At 39.9% G+C, this 18,686-nt stretch overlaps 1 protein-coding gene across 5 annotated transcripts in view; it reads left to right on the forward strand.

The window, feature by feature from the left end:
• Positions 1-6,000, forward strand: part of LOC135213728 (protein spire homolog 1-like) — a 426,989-nt gene extending 420,989 nt beyond the window's left edge. For all 5 annotated transcript variants that reach the window (XM_064247840.1, XM_064247841.1, XM_064247842.1 and 2 more), the window contains one exon: positions 1,251-6,000. In XM_064247840.1, the coding sequence (XP_064103910.1) occupies positions 1,251-1,458 (208 nt within the window). In that variant the 3' untranslated portion in view covers positions 1,459-6,000. The remainder of the gene's footprint in view (positions 1-1,250) is intronic.
• The last annotated feature ends 12,686 nt before the right edge of the window (positions 6,001-18,686 follow it).

The following is an 18,686-nucleotide window of genomic DNA, read 5'->3' on the forward strand; positions in this document are numbered from 1 at the left end:
TTTTTGCATTACTACGTATATCCACTCTTTGCCTAACGACTATAATTGTTTTGTCATTTCACACACCAGTAATAAAAAAAATGTCTGCCTCCAATAGATTGCACATTGCATGTGGCATTAATAGCACTGAGGCAAGAGTATCACTCATTTTATCTAATTCTATTTATAATCTTATAGTTTTATTAATTTTTGCAAAAACCTTGATAGTATGTTTAACCGAGTGTGTCGAAAGTTATTCAGGATATGCAAGGTTAAGAAAGTCATTAATGTTAAATTACCTTTTGCACATTCTGCTTGTAGATGCATCGTTTGTACTCATAAAAAATGGTTTTATTAGAAACAACAGAGTTCCAGTAAGCCAACAAACTTTTTTGTATCTGAATATTATTCATTCTTTATAAAGAACCAGTCTGTAATTGTGCACTCATTCTTATAGAAAGCAAACAAAATGCTTTTGTTACTGTACAATTAATGTAGGGTGCTTCTTGTAAACTCATGCATATCTTGGGAAATTAGCTATAATACATATAACACATGTGAACAAAAGATGTAAATCCTCCTATAGACAGAAGAATATAGTTTTATAACTCAACCATTATAAATTATATATTACTGAGTCATTATAATTAGAAAAAATTGTATAAAATTTGTTCATACAGGTTAGGCTAGGTCTCCAATGTAAGATCTTACAGTAAAAAGTCTTTGTGAATAGAAAAAATATATATATATTTTACAGCTTAAGGCTTATGAATATAAGAAAAAAATCCATGTACATAAGTATTTTTATGAAAAATAAGCTCTTTAGAGTACAGCAAACATTGTATGGTATGGGATCGACAGAACTAAGCTAGGGTAGCCTGGGCTGGCAATGGAATACTGTACACTAAAGTTTTATTATACTCTAATGAAATCAGACAAGGGCCTTTTATTATACAGTCAGAAATAATATGCAATATTTCAATAAATGGGCAGATGTGAAGAGGCCTAATTTTGAAAGAATTGTAAATTATCTCTGAAATTATTTATAGAATTCTATTAATGTTCTCAGATTTTGTCTTTGTATTAAATTGGCATGACATTACTTCTAAGATTCCAGAAAAAAATTTCAATAATGTTTATGACAAAGCAATCAGATAAAACCTGGTTTTAGCAAGAATTTTATTTGAAATTTGATTAAAAATATATAACTTTGGGTATGATTATTGCCAGATCCCAAAATTATCAAGTTCACCCTCAAAATCTTTTTACAGAAAACAAAAGCAGCGGTCAAAGAACTCACAAGCTGAAGATCGTTTAAGAGGGGAACTCATGACTGTCTGTGGGGACTGCAAAGCCATGGTGCTACACATTCTTGTGTCTATCAGAGTGCGAAGGGAACAGCAAGCCAGTGGAACTTCAGCTCAGCATGAGTCTCCGCGTCATCATCTGCATCTCAACCTAAATCCCGTTTACCATTAATGAAACTGAAGTAAAAAAAAAATAGTTTCTTTTAAACCAGCAAAAGTGTATAGTGTGCAACACAATATTACAATTATTTAAAAAGTTCACTTTGATATCCATGTGGGCAGAATATAATTTAAGATAAAACAAAATTTTGTATTTTCCCTTGACTATTACAACATAGAAAATTTAAAGCTTCAGTTTTCACATAACAGCTCCAAACCAGCTTATCTTTTTATCTTATTGCATCATTGTTTTAGCAGCTTATAGAACCAACCACTGCTTTTCTCCTAAGATATATAACTATGTCATGTATACTATTTACGGTATTCTACATCAGAACCCAGTTATATAGCAAAGTATATTTAGATTTTTACTGTCGGTGTATGTTGTATCACAAAACTTACACTATTGTCTTTCCACTGCACATATCTAGATACTTTCTCTTACTGAGGGCACAACTAGTGCATTACTAACTAGCATGTCAGATCTAAATACATCTATACTTTAGTGTTTCTAGGTTTGTGTCATTTTATTTCATGTAATGTCCATTCTTACATACTTGACCTCCTAGCAATTATTTTGACTTAGTTATAGTATGGTCCTCTATTTTCAACATAGCAATACAACTCTTTTAAATCATCTGCCTTTATATTGGTAAACTGTTTCTTGTACTGAGGGATCAATGTAATGTTTGTATATAATTTCTGATCTTGTCTTGCTTGTGCCCTGTGATTCATGTGTTTCTGAAATGTGATGCTTCTCAAGTTAGAAGTGGTAAAGGTTATATGTTGATAAAATATCTTCAACTCAAGTGATGTTTATAATACAGACTGATGTTTGAGTAATGCTGTATATACTTATCAACTTTGTTTTTCAACCAAGGTCTCTGGAGCTGTCATTGGAGATGAGAAGTTTGTAGTTAATTTGAATTTCATAAGTGGTAATGAGTATTTTATCACATACTTGATTTGTTTAAATAAAATTATGAAGTAATATATGAGTTAAGGTGAATGTAAATGCAGTTTGAAGTTCACTGAATTGTCTATACTCAGTGCTGTTAGAAATTTATGTTATATCAGTAAATTGTCCATATAATCTTTGATGTACACAGGAAAGCAGAGGAATAATGTCAGAGGGGTGAAATAATTAATAAAGGTAGCTGTTTTTATTCCACTGGATTGTGGCTTTAAGGCTTTTTTAGCAGAACCCCAGAAAAACTGTAAAATCCATAGTTATATGTACATCTCTTGTAATTCACTTATGCAAATATGAATTATTTTAACTGATTTTTTTATCAAAATATTTTCACACTCATATCCAAACAAATAAATTTGCATTTTTGTTATTAATTTTTTCACTTGTGCCAATTAGATTACCAACATTGTTTTTCCAGGGTTCATTGCTCATTTAGCCAATGGGAAGATTCCCAACTCTACTTAAGGTAATTATATATTTCTTAATAACTTGGAATGAAAACATACCATTGTAGTTTCCTTAAGGTTTCCAGCAATTTGTCTAGAGTAAGATAATAGACGAGACTCGAAGGAAGAGGAGTGCTGGAGAGCTAGTCGGGCAGTTCTCCATTTTGTACAGTAGGTAGTTATAATAGCCCTTATCCAAGTAACTTGACTTCATATTGAAGTCAGATGTTTGCATATCTTAAACTTGTCTATATCTTTCTCTGTTGAAATAATAGGAAAGTGAAGAGTGTGGCAGGAACTGCCAAAATAATGCAATACTCACCTGAATCTATCAAATAATTGCTATTGTACTGTACTATAACTGTCATTAACAGTACCCAGTATTTCAAATGTATTTATGCAAAGCATAGATATAATAGGTGTATGAAATGCATTTAGTTTCAAAACTCAACTCTATTATATAAGATATAGCAGATTTATGCTTTAGGTATTATTATCAACATCTGAACATGAAACATTTACACAAAGAGCATACATTCCTAATTTGCATTCCTTATTTTTCAACGACATTTACTGTTCCTGCAGATGTGCTGTATTTTATTTTATTTGGATTGGAACCAACAGCAGTGCCTAAGTTACTTTGCCACTTTTCTTTTGAGGAGATAAATTACTATAAGCTTTCCTGTGAAACTATAAGGATATGAAAGGCTCTGGCAAAATGTTGTTTACTCTTGTCTTTCCTCTATCGTTGTAGCAAGGAAATGAAAAAAATTCATTTTATATTAAATAACAGGAGTGCTATGTTCATTAATTACAAGTTCTAATTTATGTGATTACTCAGTTACTTCAGAACAGAATATATTTCAATGAAATCTTTCATGTGGCGAAGACAGAGAAAAATAACCTTTGACACTGATACGCATATGTTTTGAGATTAAACAGTGTTTTATGATACAGGTTTACTGCTAATTTGCTTTTGATTCAGTTTTCATAATAAAAATAAATTGCCATACATCTACAGAAACGGCTAAATATTTAATGTTTGAAAATGAGCTTTTCAAAAGCTCAAAGCATGTTTCTTGTGTGTGTACAAAGTTATATATAAAATTTAATTTTGTTTCTTGTATATATCTAGTATTAAAATATGTTCATACAAAAACCTGAAAGGTACATTATAATTTCACTAATTACGTGTAAATCTTGAAACTATTTTTATTTATCCCAGCTTTTCATTTTTGTTTCATCTTATGCAAAGTGTGTTTGCCCTATGATAATTATGCTTTTTTAACAACTTATACCAACATTGTATACTTTTTGGTTTAATTAGCTTGTATATTACCTCAGGACTTGAATTCGTAGTATTGTTGCTCCTAGTTAGCTTTTTCATCTTTGTACAGTTACTTTTTCTTCTTTACATTACAGAAGGCACAAACTTTAAAATAACAGTGTTCCCAGTTTCAAGTCCAAATAAAACTTACTATATTTTCTTATAAAAAATATTATCCCATGATGTTTTAGCCATACTCTGTTAATTTATTGCTATTTCATTAGTAGTTAAACTGATAAAAGCCTGTTTATTCCAATCACATAAACAGGTGAATGTCAGGTTAATATGGACCATTCATATGTTCTAGTTTTGATTAGTTATGGTTTTGATGTAAAACTTTTGGAGACTGTTGATTGCCGAAATTTTCCAAACTTAAGTTACTAAATGTCAGTGGTACTGGTAAATTCTAAACTGAATAGAGAAGTTTGCATTTCTTTTCTTTTTTGCCTTAAAAAATTATGCTATTCTTAAATAGCTAGAAAATTTTAAATAATTGTTATTCCATGAGAGCTGTTGTTAATCATGCAGCTTATCATAAAGAATTCAACTTCAGGCTGCTGAAATTTATTTTAAATTGGGCTTGAGCTTGGGAATACTGTACAGTACTTTACTACGTATATTGATATGACAGTATTTTTGTTTAAAAATAATTTTGTTACCATAATACTGTAGAATGCTCTTACTGTGGACCCTACTGATAATTTCAGAAATCTCCATTAATAATCCTAATTTTTGATAGACTGAAAATATTATTTCTAGGAAATTTGTTTCTGGTTACCATTTATCAGTATCTGTGATATATGTACAGTCTACTTTTAATTTGGTTTATTTTAAAATCTTAAAGCTGTAATATATGTTCATATACAGCTTCAAGGCATAATTTTAACAATAGAAAATTGGAAATATCAACAAATTTGAATCTGTTTTGATAACTGTTTTGCATAAAATTGTTATATATATGGTCAGGATATTTTGGATGAGTACTGTAAAATGTGTAAATTGGCTTTCTGTACAAAGTATTTTGCTTATGTTGGTACTGTACTTACATATGTATTACTTGTAATTTGCAGAAAACTCAAGAGAATTGATTCTCATGTTTTAACTGATTAAAATTTATTGTTGTGTACTTTGACTTGATACTCTATGTGGCAGCATACTTGGCATTATCTTTATGTCATTTGTGGGATTTTTATAACGAACAGAATTCTTGTTTTCTTGTGTTTAGCGACTAGCAAAGATTTTTGCAGGTTACCAGTAACCAAATGGTGGGCAAAATGCTTGCTACTATTATTTATATGCTTTTTATTCTTATAATTTGATGTGGCTTTGGCAACAGCAATCAAACTCTCATCACAATTCTTTATTCTTTGATTCAATCTGAGCTAGGGCTTTGAAATTTAAAAATATTTTGGCCAACTTCTGGCCATTTGCAAGGATTTTGATACTTTATAAAAACCCTACAAAGTTATAAGGAGTTACTGTTTCTCTTATTCTTGCTGTCCCCACAGTATTTGGTCAAAAAAGGCATAATATATTTTGGGCTTCTATGTTTTTGCCTTACTGAGTTTATCTAAATAAACTTGAAGCATCTTCAGAGAAAGTTCCCTTCACTTTAAATTGTTAAAACTTTCTCTTAGTCAGTTCTCCTAGTATTACTTATTTTTTGTGATTTTTTTTTCTTTTTTTTTTTTACTTCCAGTCCCTAAATGTGTACAAAGTAAAAGTGAATATAGTCATTGTAAATATTATAGACTGGTTTGGATTTAAGTATAAATAAAGTGTTATGTCATAAAGTAAAAAATGGCTTCATTTGTTCCAACACAGGCATTACAATTAGAAAATTTTATAATATAATTTTTGTAAAACTGAAGGCTAAAAGCTAAGTAAAGAATATTACAAAAACATACTTCCCAGCTCCAATATATGATGTAAATGAAAGTCTTGAAAAGAATGGTGTAAACATGACATAGTGTTATCAAACACATAAGCACTGATTCTATCTTCCATAAAAAATATAGTACTAGATGGTTGCCTTGCATAGGTTTAAGTTCAGTATCATTGTTCAAGCAACACTTCTTGAGAAAAGGTCGGTAAGAAATGCTAGAATGAGATAATGTGAATACAATCTAGTACTACCTATATGAGATCTGAAACTGGTACGACAGAACACCCAACTTGATTGATTGCCTTATTCTTCCAAAAGTGCCACTGTGGAAGAGGTCTTCAAGATTATATAACACATCAAAGATGGTTACAGCGCCAAATAAGTTTTGACTGGGGATGAGACGAATCTCTACTGGGAATAGAAGAATGAACCAGAATTTATGGCTGCTAAAAACAGTATCATCTTGCTTTGGTTTCAAACACAACACATAAAGCTCATAGTTTTGTTCTTTTGTATTCTACCAGAATTCATGACTGCTCTAAACTGTATCATCTTTGCTTTGGTTGCAAACGCTGAAAACAAGAAACTCATAGCCATCTTTCTTCTAAAGAGAATTCATGGGCATTCAACAGATTATCAAAAAGTACTGTACAGTCTGTAAGCCTGTGGATGACAGTTGCCATAAAAGGTGCTACCTATGGCAAATGAAGAACACAGTTCAGTTCATCAATGCTATCCTGCCTGGGTGGCAGAAGATCTGGAAGAACTTACATATGAAAACTTGCACTACAGTAGAACTTCGGTTTTCGTACATAATCCGTTCCGGAACCTCCTACAATATCTGAAGCGTGTGAAAACCAAAGCAATAATTCCCATAAGGAATAATGTAAATAGTATTAATGTGTTCCAGACCCCCTAAAATATTAACAAAAAATACATTTTACAGGGAATAAACACAGTTTTAAATACAGAAAAGAATGAGAAATAAATATAAATTAATGAACATTTAACATCACTCATACCTTTATGGAAAACTTGTTAGAGTATGGAAGATGGAAGGGGAGAGAGGTTACTGTTTGGAAGGGGGAATCCCCCTCCAGCAGGACTGCAGGTATCATGAACCTTTCTCAAGTTACTTCTTCTCTACTACATTTTTAGTGGCACTATCAGGTTACTTTCCCATTTCATTTTTTACTGGCACTAGGACCAGCTTGAGAGTCACTAGACCCCTGTCGAACAACAAAACTGTCCAGAGACATTTGCTTCTGATGTCTCTTCAATATCTGCCAAAAATGATACAAAGCGTTGTCATTAAACATGTTAGACACACGGATTACAACATCCTTGTTAGGATGATGTCAACAAAATTTTGTAAATCACTCCACTTCACAAACATTTCTTTGATCACTGAAGTAGGCACAGTATCCCCTTTCTCTTCCTTGGATTCCTCATCTGCCATCTGTTGCTGTTCCTGCTGAAGGTCTTGCAGCTCCTCAGTGGTTAGCTCATCCCTTTGGGCATCCACTAGTTCTTCCACATCCTAGCCACTCATATCCAAGCCCATGGACTTCCCAAGAGACACAACAGGTGTAGGGTCGTCGAAGTCAGCCTCAAACCCCTCGAAATCCTTCTTGAGGTAACACTGGCCACAATTTTCTCCAAGCAGAGTTCATTGTTTGGGAAGTCACTCCCTGCCAAGCCTTGGCTATATGGCTTATGCAGTTGAAGATACTGAAGTGAACTTTCCAGAATTCTCTTGGGGTCAATTAAGTGTCTGAGGTCACTTCAAAGCACCTTTAGAATAATGCCTTTGTGTACAGTTTCTTGAAGTTTGAGATGATTTGCTGGTCTTCCAAGCCAGGAGGATATGCAAAAGTATGTCCATTACCAGGAGGCAATTAATTTTCCTGCAGGTATTTTTTCACACTCGGGCCAAACAATTTATTGACCTACTTAACAAAAGTTTGTCTCGTACCCATGCATTTTTATTGGCCTTCCACATCACAGACAATTTATTCTTTATGACATTGTTTTTCTTGAACACTCGGGGAGTTTCAGAGTGATATGCAAGTAGGGGCTTCACTCTGAAACCACCCCTGGCGTTTCCACAGAAGAGAATTAGCCTGTCTTTCATAGGCTTGTGCCCTGGCAATGAACTTTCCTCCCACGTGATGTAAGTCCGTTTTGGCATTTTTTCCAGAAAAGGCCTATCTCATCACAACTGAAGACCTGTTGTGGGAGGAATCCTTCAGCCTCAAGATACGTATTCTTTGAATTCCTGAACACAATCTTCGCCAGCATGTTTTTCTGAGCTCACAGCCTCCCAATGCTATACGACACTATGGATGCTCATACACTTTCTGAATTTCTCAAACCAGCCGCTGCTGACCTTGAAATCACAAAGAGCAGCACTTGTTGGCATGTTCTTACTTAAATCAGCATGCAACATCCTAGCTTTCTCCCAAATGATCGCTTCAGACAAACTATCCCCCACCAACTGTTTTTATTGATCCACACCAACAGTTTTTCAACATCTTCCACTAGTTGCGATCTCTATTTAACATACCGACATGACCCCTTGTGCTACATCAGCTGCCTTGGTTTCATTTTTCTTTGCTAGGATAGAGTTGATTGTAGACACTGACTTGCTGTACATCCTAGCGAGATCAGCTACACATGCACTACTTTCATACTTTGCTACAAGTTCTTTCTTGAATTCTATTGTATTTCTGGTCTTTTTCACTGAAGGGGTGTCACTTGCAGCTTTCTTTGGCCCCATGATGGCTACTTTGAAATGAGTTTTACCGCAAAATTAGCAAACAACACAAAAAATATGTGCGGTGATGCGGACTACAAGCGTGGAGATGCTTGTTAGATGAGAAACAAAGCCAGAATGGGTGATGAGAGAAAACGAGATGCTTTGTTTGGGCGCTTCATATGGGGCCCAGTCACCTGCTGGGTCCTGGATGGAGCGTTTCCGAGTGTATGAAAACCAAGGAAACATACCATAACTGAGACAAATTTCAGACAAAAAAGTCTATGAAAACATAAACGTATGAAAAGAGGGGCAAACGAAAACCAAGGTTTGACTGTAGTTTATAATTTTCCTGCCAAGTAAACTGCAACCATGATATTTATGACATTGTGGGGAAAATACAACCTGAATGTATCCAAATCTCACCAACTCTCATTCTGTTCAGAGTAATAGCAGCACCACAGCATCTGCCCCCTTAGATCCCTAAAAAGTTGCTGCTGGGTGGAGGTGGGGCCTTCAAAGAGCAGTTAACTCAGAGGAGATATATAACTCAGCACTAGGTGGCTGTTCTAAACTATATCAGCTACTCTTCCTCACTAAAAACACTCCTTTTTTCATTCATTGATCTAACCACATTAATCTTTAGTAAACAGTCCCTTTGCAATTATCACTAAGATTAAGTACACTCGTAAAACATGGAGGATGACTTTCAGCAGCATGGCTCTTCAACTGTCGAATTCAACTACCCAACTTGAGCCAGTGAGGTAAAAGTCTCATGACAGGCTCCTCTCTCAGTTAAGAGTCAAATCTTAACAGACTGACAACCATCAAGGAAATAGGAGCATTGAGTGTCTGGTTGTAAGTTCTAAGGTGGCCCACAATTAAAGGGATTCATCCATCCTTTATGTGTAGTTTTGTGGTAGGCATGGAAAAAAAAAAGGATAAATCATGCCACACATTTAATGAATATACATACATTAAATACACCAAACAATGACCAAGGTGTTAAATGGGATTCTTGATAAAATCTATCTCCAAGATTCAAAATCAAACATAAACACATACAGCAAAGTGCAGCCTTAAAAAATTGCAAAGCAAGAGAGGAGTGGAAAATTCAGACAAGACCTGACCTGACCTGACGCAAGTTCATTTTTCTCCTCTTTTTGGGAATGCAACTAAGTGAAAATTTAAAAATTATCCAACAAACTATGTTATTTTGACAAATTTAAGAAAGCAATGGTTGGTTGAAACCACCAAATATTAGTTAGCAAGGTATCTGATACTTAAATAGACAACATTGTGAAAGTAATAAAACATGAGACAATGATTAGTTTTAGTTAAAAGGATGCTGCTTTATACTACCCAAAAATTAATACGAACTTACACACAAAAGACTGTATTAAGACTCTTCAGGGAAGCTATAACACAGAAGACAGCAAAATCTAAATCCCCCAGCAAGAAAAACAAAGTAAGAGAGATTACACTCGATGAAATCTTGCTTTAAACCTTAAATTTCTAGGTCAAAACAGAGCTGAGAAATATGCAACCAAACTTCAACGCAAAAATTATGCTAATGTAGGCACACAACACAAATGAGATAATGACAGAAAATATGCATTTCTGGGCTCAGCTCGTGTCGGCCTATGAAAGTAATCCTTAACATCATTCTTTCTAGGTAAAATTAGCCTAAAATTACCAGAGAAAAACAAAATTAAGAAAATGTCAGTAAAACTGACTTCGCTCACTCTTAAAAAAAGCAGTGTCGGTATGATATAGGGGCGAGTGTGGAACACTACCACGAGACAAACACCAATTAGAACTTCCCTATCAGAATCCCCCCAAGAGAGAGCCGATACCAACGGGCGATGCAGCCTCTACTACTACTACTAGAGGACGCCACGGACAGCAGCGCCCCTAGCGGTCATCCTTAATTTTTAGCACCAGCGACAAGTCGCCATTTTCTTGTGCTCGTGTTTTTTCTTGGGATTATCCGCTTTGGAACCATGGAACGCTCTGCTATCGCCACGGCTAAGTTAAGTAACTCATAAGTAACATTTTACTGTAATTTTATCTTCCGGGTACCAGTATTTTCCTTTTTATAGGTCAATACGGTTCCTCGGTTGTCTCGTGGCGGCCATGCCGCCTCGTAAGAATTCCCGGTCCTCCATACTGGGACTTCTTGTGCTTATGGGCTTACTTTTTTCACATTCATTGTTTACATCGAATTTTAGCTAGTCCAGCCCTCCTACCATTCTCTTAGCTTGGTATTTAGGGCTATTATTTTTATTTTCGGCCCAGCATCCCGGCTCTTGCTCTTCATCGGCTATCGCTGGCTCCGAGTAGGCTTCTGTTTTTCGGAACAGTCTGCCTCCTCCTGGGCTTCTTTCTCTTTTACTAACAGTGTCTCTTCCCCCTTTTCGATATATGATTTTATTTAGGGTGTTAGGCTAGCCTAGGTGCTTGTTCCACATGTTGGTACAGCTTGGTTCACGTGGCCCTACCACGGTTGTGTTGCTCGTGGCCTAGGCCACTTGCGGTCACGTGTACTATAGCACCTTACCCTGCCCCTTCCCTCCCTCTCTGATGTAGGGAGGAGCTGGGGGACCCCTTGGTTGTCATAACAACCTCATCGCCTTCTCTCACACTCTCGGAGGTGCCGGGGGGTTCCGCCAGCAGGGGGTATAGGGCGACCACTATAAGGTACCGGGTCTCCATACGGGTAGTTGGTGAGGTGGGGAGGAGTAGGCCATCCCTCCCCCCTTTCCTCGCTCCCGCCGTGTTTCGCCGGGACCTCCATCCCCCCCTCCCCTTTACTCAGCCACCTCCCTTATGATACGAAAGGAGCCTTCCGTCGCAGCCGGGGCCCCTTTGGTTATAGTATATTGGCTCCGCTAGCGGCAGGGTGGGTGCTATGGATGGTCGATTGCTTGCCTACTATATCCTTATATCTCTCCCAGCTACCGGAAGGGAGCTTACCCTTACCTACGCACTCTTCTAGTAGACGGGTGGAGAGAAGTTGTTTTTATGTTGTTATTTTGCTACTTTAAGGATATATACCCTATTATAAGATATTTTACAATGATTTGTGAATTATTATGTTCATTTTATCAACCATCCCCGCCATTATCCGTCGTGGTTTCCATTACCACCACTCCTAGTTGGTTGATTCTTGTGCCTCCGCCACTGGCGGAGCCATAGCCTATCTTCCAGCCTGGTTACCACACGTATTTTAGCGGGCTCTGGTTTTATCTAACTTTATCGCTCCGGCACCAGCGGAGCATATGTTAGGCTGTAAGTGTTTACTCTGTACTCATGTACGTTTTCACTTACAGGCTACCAACTGCCAGGTCCTCGCCTGTAATGCGACGCTGTATGACCCCTGTGGACATGACGAGTGCAGGTCTCACGCCCCGTGTGCCACTTCGTACAACGAGTCGATCGTCTGGCACCACGAGGCCTGCGCTATATGCTACGACCTGGTAGCTCAGCTGGGGGATGGGGTAAGTCCATTATGAGGTTACTTATGAATTTACTAACAACTTCTAGTTCGTAAGTTTGTTAACCCTGTCCGCAATTGGTAGCTAATCCAGCCTTTCTTTCAGGCTAGCGGTTTGTGAGGGAAGTCGCCTCGCCCACCATGAAAGCGTGGGTGGGGCGGCTTGGAAGAACGCCGCCAAGGGCCAGCCCTACATTCTGGATAGGAAGCTGGCCATCCAGATCTTCCCTGCGGGCAAGTCGACGGGCTACGTCGACCCCTTGTCCGCCGCCCCCGTGATAGCCGCCATCCAGCAAGAACTCCAGAATTCGTTTGGGGTCGTAGCCTCCCAGGAGTCAACAGTCCCGGACGTCGCCGCCTGGACCTGAATCTCGAGCCGATGGCGGTAGTAAGTGAGGATTTGTTGGTTGAGGTAGGTTTGTCGGGCGCCCAAGGTCTTTCCTTGGGCGCTCCTGGGTCTTCTCCTGTCCCTTCTTCTTCCGCCTCCTTCCAAGGCTTTCCGGGATCCGAGATCCCTAGCCGCACTCCCGCTCTCTCTGTACCTCCTAAGGAGAAGGGAAAGAGAGAACCGAAGACCTTGTCTAAGACGACTTCTAGGAAGTCGTCTTCGTCTTCTTCGGCCAGGAAGTCATCGACTTCATACGCCGACGCGGTGAAGGCTAAGCCGAGCTCTTCCCAGTCGAAGAGCTCCAGAAGCAAGGCTTCGAAGGAGAGGCTCGCGCTACCTCCGAGTCGCTGCCTTCTCCCGCTTCCGCTGCCCCCTCTCCGGCTATGCCGGCAGGGGTAGCAAGCACCAGCTCCTGCGTTCCCTCTCCTGTCTCATCAGGAATGATGGAGCAGGTAGGAGCGATGGTGGGTTCCCAAATTTCAGCTTGGGGAACACGTTTTGAGCAGATGTTCGCGCAATTGTCGAGCAGTCTGTCTCAAACTGGACAGACGGTCCAGGAACTCTCTAATAGGATGAGAGAGAATGAGGATCGGGTAGCTGGGCTATCTCAGGCTCCTCCCCCAGTCTCCCCTGCTTCTAGCACGGGGATTCTCCAACTTCCGCCTTACGACTCCTTGCCAGCTTTTCTCTATGGACAATCCATGGAGAGTAGCTGCCTATGCTCCTTTTAAGGACGGGATGATTTCGATCCCGGAGTTTGGCACTCGAAGGATTGAGGACTTCGAGTTCTATCCTCCGGGTCTGTCACAGCCTTTCATCGGGTATGCTAGGCTGACGCCAACAGCTCTTACGAGAGAGGACAAGATCTCGAAGGAGTCAGTCCTCTACAGTAGAGATCACGCCCAACGGGAATGGGTTCACTGCCTTGAGGACTGGGAGTGTACTAATACTAGACTCCAGGCCTATAAGAGCCCCTTCACGATTTTCGCGACGGAAGAGGAGGTCTCTCTTCCGTTCGCCACGAAATTGGTGGAGAAGGCTCTTCAGGCAGTCCTCAAGGATGAGCCCGTTCCACAGTTGAGAGAGTCGGAGTCTACTTCTCCACTCTTCCCCGCCTTCGGAGAGTTATGGGAAAACCTGCCAGCTACTTTCACGCTGGGTAAACTCAAGCCGGACTGCGCTATGGACCAGTTCGGTGAGAAGTTACCTAGGCTGCCGGATTCCTTAATCCAGGCAGAGTTCGATGCGCGAACTAGGTTTGGCAGGTCCCTTAACTCTCTTATCGTTACGGAAATGGCTGCTCTTTCATACGCTAACGAACCGCTGTTCAAGATCCTGGCGAAATCGCAGTTTCAGACGGTTCTGTTAGACGCCTTTGACTTCTTCCAAGCCAGGAGGAACTGTCGAAGCATGTTCTTCAAGAGTGCACTATCAGGCACGAGCCTAATAGACTCTTGGCTGCGAGCATGTGGGGAGCGGATCTCTTCCCAGAGTCCGCAGTGAACGAAGTCCACCACGAAGCTGCTAGACTCAACCAGAGCCTTAGAGCTAGGTGGGGTATTTCCTCTAAGAGGAAACAGGAATCCGTTCCCACAGCTGGCAAGAAACCAAAGAAGGCTGGTAAGAGGTTCCAGCCATATAAAAAACTCCAGCATCAGCAGCAGTTTGTGCAGGCAGTCCCAGTTACCCAACAGGGACAACCTGCTACATCTAAGCAAACCCAGCCTTTCCTCCTGGTGCCCCAGCAATCGCAACCTTCGACTTCCTACGCTATCTCGCCTGCCTTTAACCCTGCTTATGAGGCTCAAGGCTACTCTCAACCGAGGGGTAGGGCGAGAGGTTACTTTCGTCACCGTGGCGCAGGAAGGGGCACAAGGAGTAAGCAGTTCAGAGGAGGGCGTGGTGGCCAACCCGCCCATCAGCAATGAGGCTCCCCAGGTAGGAGGGAGGCTGTTCCTCTTCCGCCACAGGTGGGGGTTCAGCAATTGGGCACAGAGCATAGTGTCCAAAGGATTAGGCTGGAGCTGGATCCAAGATCCTCCTCCAATCAAATCATTTCACCAAATACCGTCAAAGGAATTGATAGATTACGCGGAAGAACTCCTTCAGAAAGGAGCTATTGCGAGAGTCAAACATCTAAAATTTCAAGGTCGCTTATTCAGCGTGCCAAAGAAAGGCTCAACAAAAAGAAGGGTAATCTTAGACTTGTCAAAGCTAAACTCTTTCATTCGCTGCGACAAGTTCAAGATGCTTACCCTCTCGCAAGTAAGGACCTTACTTCCGCGTGGAGCCGTCACATGCTCCATCGATCTTACAGACGCATACTATCATATCCCTATAGCCAGGCACTTCCGCCCATTCCTAGGATTCAGGCTAGGAAATCAGACATTCTCATTCAAAGTGATGCCCTCGGTCTGAATGTAGCCCCCAGGGTATTCACAAAGATAGCAGAAGTGGTTGTACAACAATTGAGAGCTCAGGGAATCATGGTAGCGGCATACCTCGACGATTGGTTGATCTGGGCATCAACAGTCGAGGAATGTCTCAAAGCTACCAAAAAGGTAGTTCACTTTCTGGAACATCTGGGGTTCCAGATAAACAAAACGAAATCCAGACTTATTCCGGAATCTCGTTTTCAGTGGCTAGAATCCAATGGGATTTGTCCTCCCACAATCTATCAATTCCAGTGGTCAAACGGAAGGAAATAGCAAAATCTGTCAGGCAATTTCTCAAATGCAAACAAACGTCAAGAAGAAACCAGGAGAGAATCCTAGGGTCTCTTCAGTTTGCGTCGATAACAGATATCCTTCTGAAAGCAAGGCTGAAAGATATAAATCGAATTTGGCAGTCAAAAGCAAACTCCAAATATCGAGACAAGTTGTCAGTAATTCCACAGATCCTCCGCAACCAACTACGGCCTTGGTCAAAAGTAAAGAACTTAGCCAAGAAAGTACCCCTTCAATATCCCCTCCCAGTGTTAACCATTCACACGGATGCATCCCTGTCCGGGTGGGGGGGATACTCTCAGTTCAAACAGGTTCAGGGGACTTGGTCAGTTCAATTTCGCCAGCTCCACATAAACGTGTTGGAAGCAATGGCAGTATTTCTTACTCTGAAGAGACTGCTTCCCCCGAAGAAGTCTCATCTAAGGCTAGTTTTGGACAGTGCAGTGGTAGTTCATTGCATCAACAGAGGAGGATCCAAATCCAAGCATGTGAACCATGTCATGATAGCCATCTTTGCATTAGCAAGCAAACACAAATGGCATCTGTCTGCCACTCACCTGGCAGGAGTAAGAAATGTGATAGCAGACGCCCCTGTCCCGGTCAGTTCCTCTGGAATCAGAGTGGTCTCTGGACGTTCGGTCATTTTCCAGTGGGTAAGCCGAGAGTCCCAGGTCTCCAAGTGGATCTCTTCGCCTCACAAGCGAACCACAAGCTCCCTTGCTATGTGGCCCCCAACCTGGACCCTCTGGCTTATGCCACGGACGCCCTGTCGTTGGATTGGAATCAGTGGAGGAGAATTTATGTTTTTCCTCCAGTGAATCTTCTCTTGAAAGTCCTAGACAAACTAAGGTCTTTCAAAGGGATAGTAGCTCTGATTGCACCGGACTGGCCCAAGAGCAACTGGTATCCTCTTCTTTTGGAATTGGGTCTCCGACCTCAACGGATCCCCAATCCCAAACTATCACAATCAGTACAAATGAGGACTGTGTTCGCTTCCTCAGGAACTCTCCAGACCCTAACTTTATGGACTTCATGAAGTTTGCGGCTAATAAAGATGCTGACATTTGATCCACAGAATATTCTCTTCCTAGAATCAGATAGGAGAGAGTCAACCATTAGACAATATGACTCAGCTGTTAAAAAATTAGCATCTTTCTTGAGAGAATCGAACACTACAACCATGACAGTTAATTTTGGCTATATCCTTTTTCAGATCCTTATTTGAAAAAGGTTTAGCAGCTAGCACGATTACCACTCATAAGTCGGCTTTGAAGAAAATCTTTCAAGTAGGTTTTCAGATAGATTTGACTGAATCTTATTTCACATCTATCCCTAAAGCCTGTGCTAGACTAGACTTCTCAGAGGCCTACTACAGTTTCATGGTTCTTAAATGATGTCCTCAAGCTAGCTTCAGATACTGACAACTCATCTTGTACATTCATAATGCTCCTGAGGAAGACACTATTCTTATTAAGCCTAGCCTCAGGAGCTAGAATTTCAGAACTGTCGGCTCTATCCAGGGATGCGGGTCATGTGGAATTCCTCCCATCAGGAGAAGTTCTACTTGCTCCGGATCGTAGCTTTTTAGCCAAAAATGAAGATCCTCTTGCAAGGTGGGCTCCTTGGAAGGTTATCCCACTTCCACAGGATCCTTCTCTCTGCCCAGTATCAACTCTTAGAGCCTTTCTATCTCGCACTTCTTCTAGATCCTCGGGTGCTCTCTTCATGAGAGAAAAAGGTGGTACTTTATCAGTTAAAGGCATTAGACAGCAAATCCTTTACTTCATTAAACAAGCCAACCTGAGTCATTCCCAAAAGCACATGATATCAGGGGAGTAGCCACCTCAATTAAATTATTTCCAACATATGAACTTTGAGGATCTTAGAAAGTATACTGGATGGAAATCCCCGACAGTCTTTAAACGGCATTATTTAAAGTCCTTGGAATCTTTAAAGTTTTCAGCAGTAGCAGCGGGAAACATAGTTTCCCCTGATACTGCTTAGTAGTTGTAGTATTGATCCAGGTCTCCTTTCTACCTACCTCAACCAACATGCCTCAACCTATCGTCAGGCTACTCAACATCATAGCCTTAGCCGTTGTGTCTTATAGTGGTTTGTCCCTTATTTTTTTGCTAGGGACAACCACCCTTGTACTGATATGTACTTCAGTGTTCCTACCCTTATTTTTATGCTAGGGTAGGTCACAATATGTTTGTATAAATCCTCCATTGGGTTTGTGATAAGTTTCACTCACAATGTGTTTGTATATATTTGAATTAATTGTGTTAATTGTATTAATGATGGACTTGAGTGTACCTACCCTTATTTTTTTGCTAGGGTAGGACACATATATGTATATAATTGTAATTATATTTTCTAATTAAGTAAATCCAAAAATTTCCTTATTTTACATGCATATTTATAATTTTTATTATCTACCATTTAAGTACTTTAAGTTTACTAACATTCTGTTATTGATTATTGTAATAAGTTAGTTTAAGTGCTTATTTTGTATGCTGTATCTGATTTACTTATATTATATCCATCATTTTAATCTGTTTTTCATTATTTCCTTTTCCATCTTGTCTGTTTCTCTGGTACTCTTTCATAGGCCGACACGAGCTGAGCCCAGAAAAGGGATTTTGACGAAGGAAAAATCTATTTCTGGGTGATTGGCTCGTGTCGCCCTATGAAACCCATCCCTTTTTTATGGTTTGTTCTCCCCCCCCCTTGCAGGACAAGATGTATTTATGTTTTAATTAAGGATGACCGCTAGGGGCGCTGCTGTCCGTGGCGTCCTCTAGTAGTAGTAGTAGAGGCTGCATCGCCCGTTGGTATCGGCTCTCTCTTGGGGGGATTCTGATAGGGAAGTTCTAATTGGTGTTTGTCTCGTGGTAGTGTTCCACACTCGCCCCTATATCATACCGACACTTCTTTTTAAGAGTGAGCGAGTCAGTTTTACTGACATTTTCTTAATTTTGTTTTTCTCTGGTAATTTTAGCTAATTTTACCTAGAAAGAATGATGTTAAGGATTACTTTCATAGGGCGACACGAGCCAATCACCCAGAAATAGATTTTTCCTTCGTCAAAATCCCTTTTGTAGTGTGGATCTATCAAATGTGTAGTGCAATGGAATCACCACTGAGTCGACTGCAGTTTTGTACTGGTTCTGTGCAAGTGCCAGACATTTGCTTGCTATGTGGTTTATGGTCTTGTTTTTCATATTGAACTTCCTGCATATGGG

Source organism: Macrobrachium nipponense, chromosome 43 (assembly GCF_015104395.2).
Source record: "Macrobrachium nipponense isolate FS-2020 chromosome 43, ASM1510439v2, whole genome shotgun sequence".
In the NCBI taxonomy this organism is placed as follows: domain Eukaryota; kingdom Metazoa; phylum Arthropoda; class Malacostraca; order Decapoda; family Palaemonidae; genus Macrobrachium; species Macrobrachium nipponense.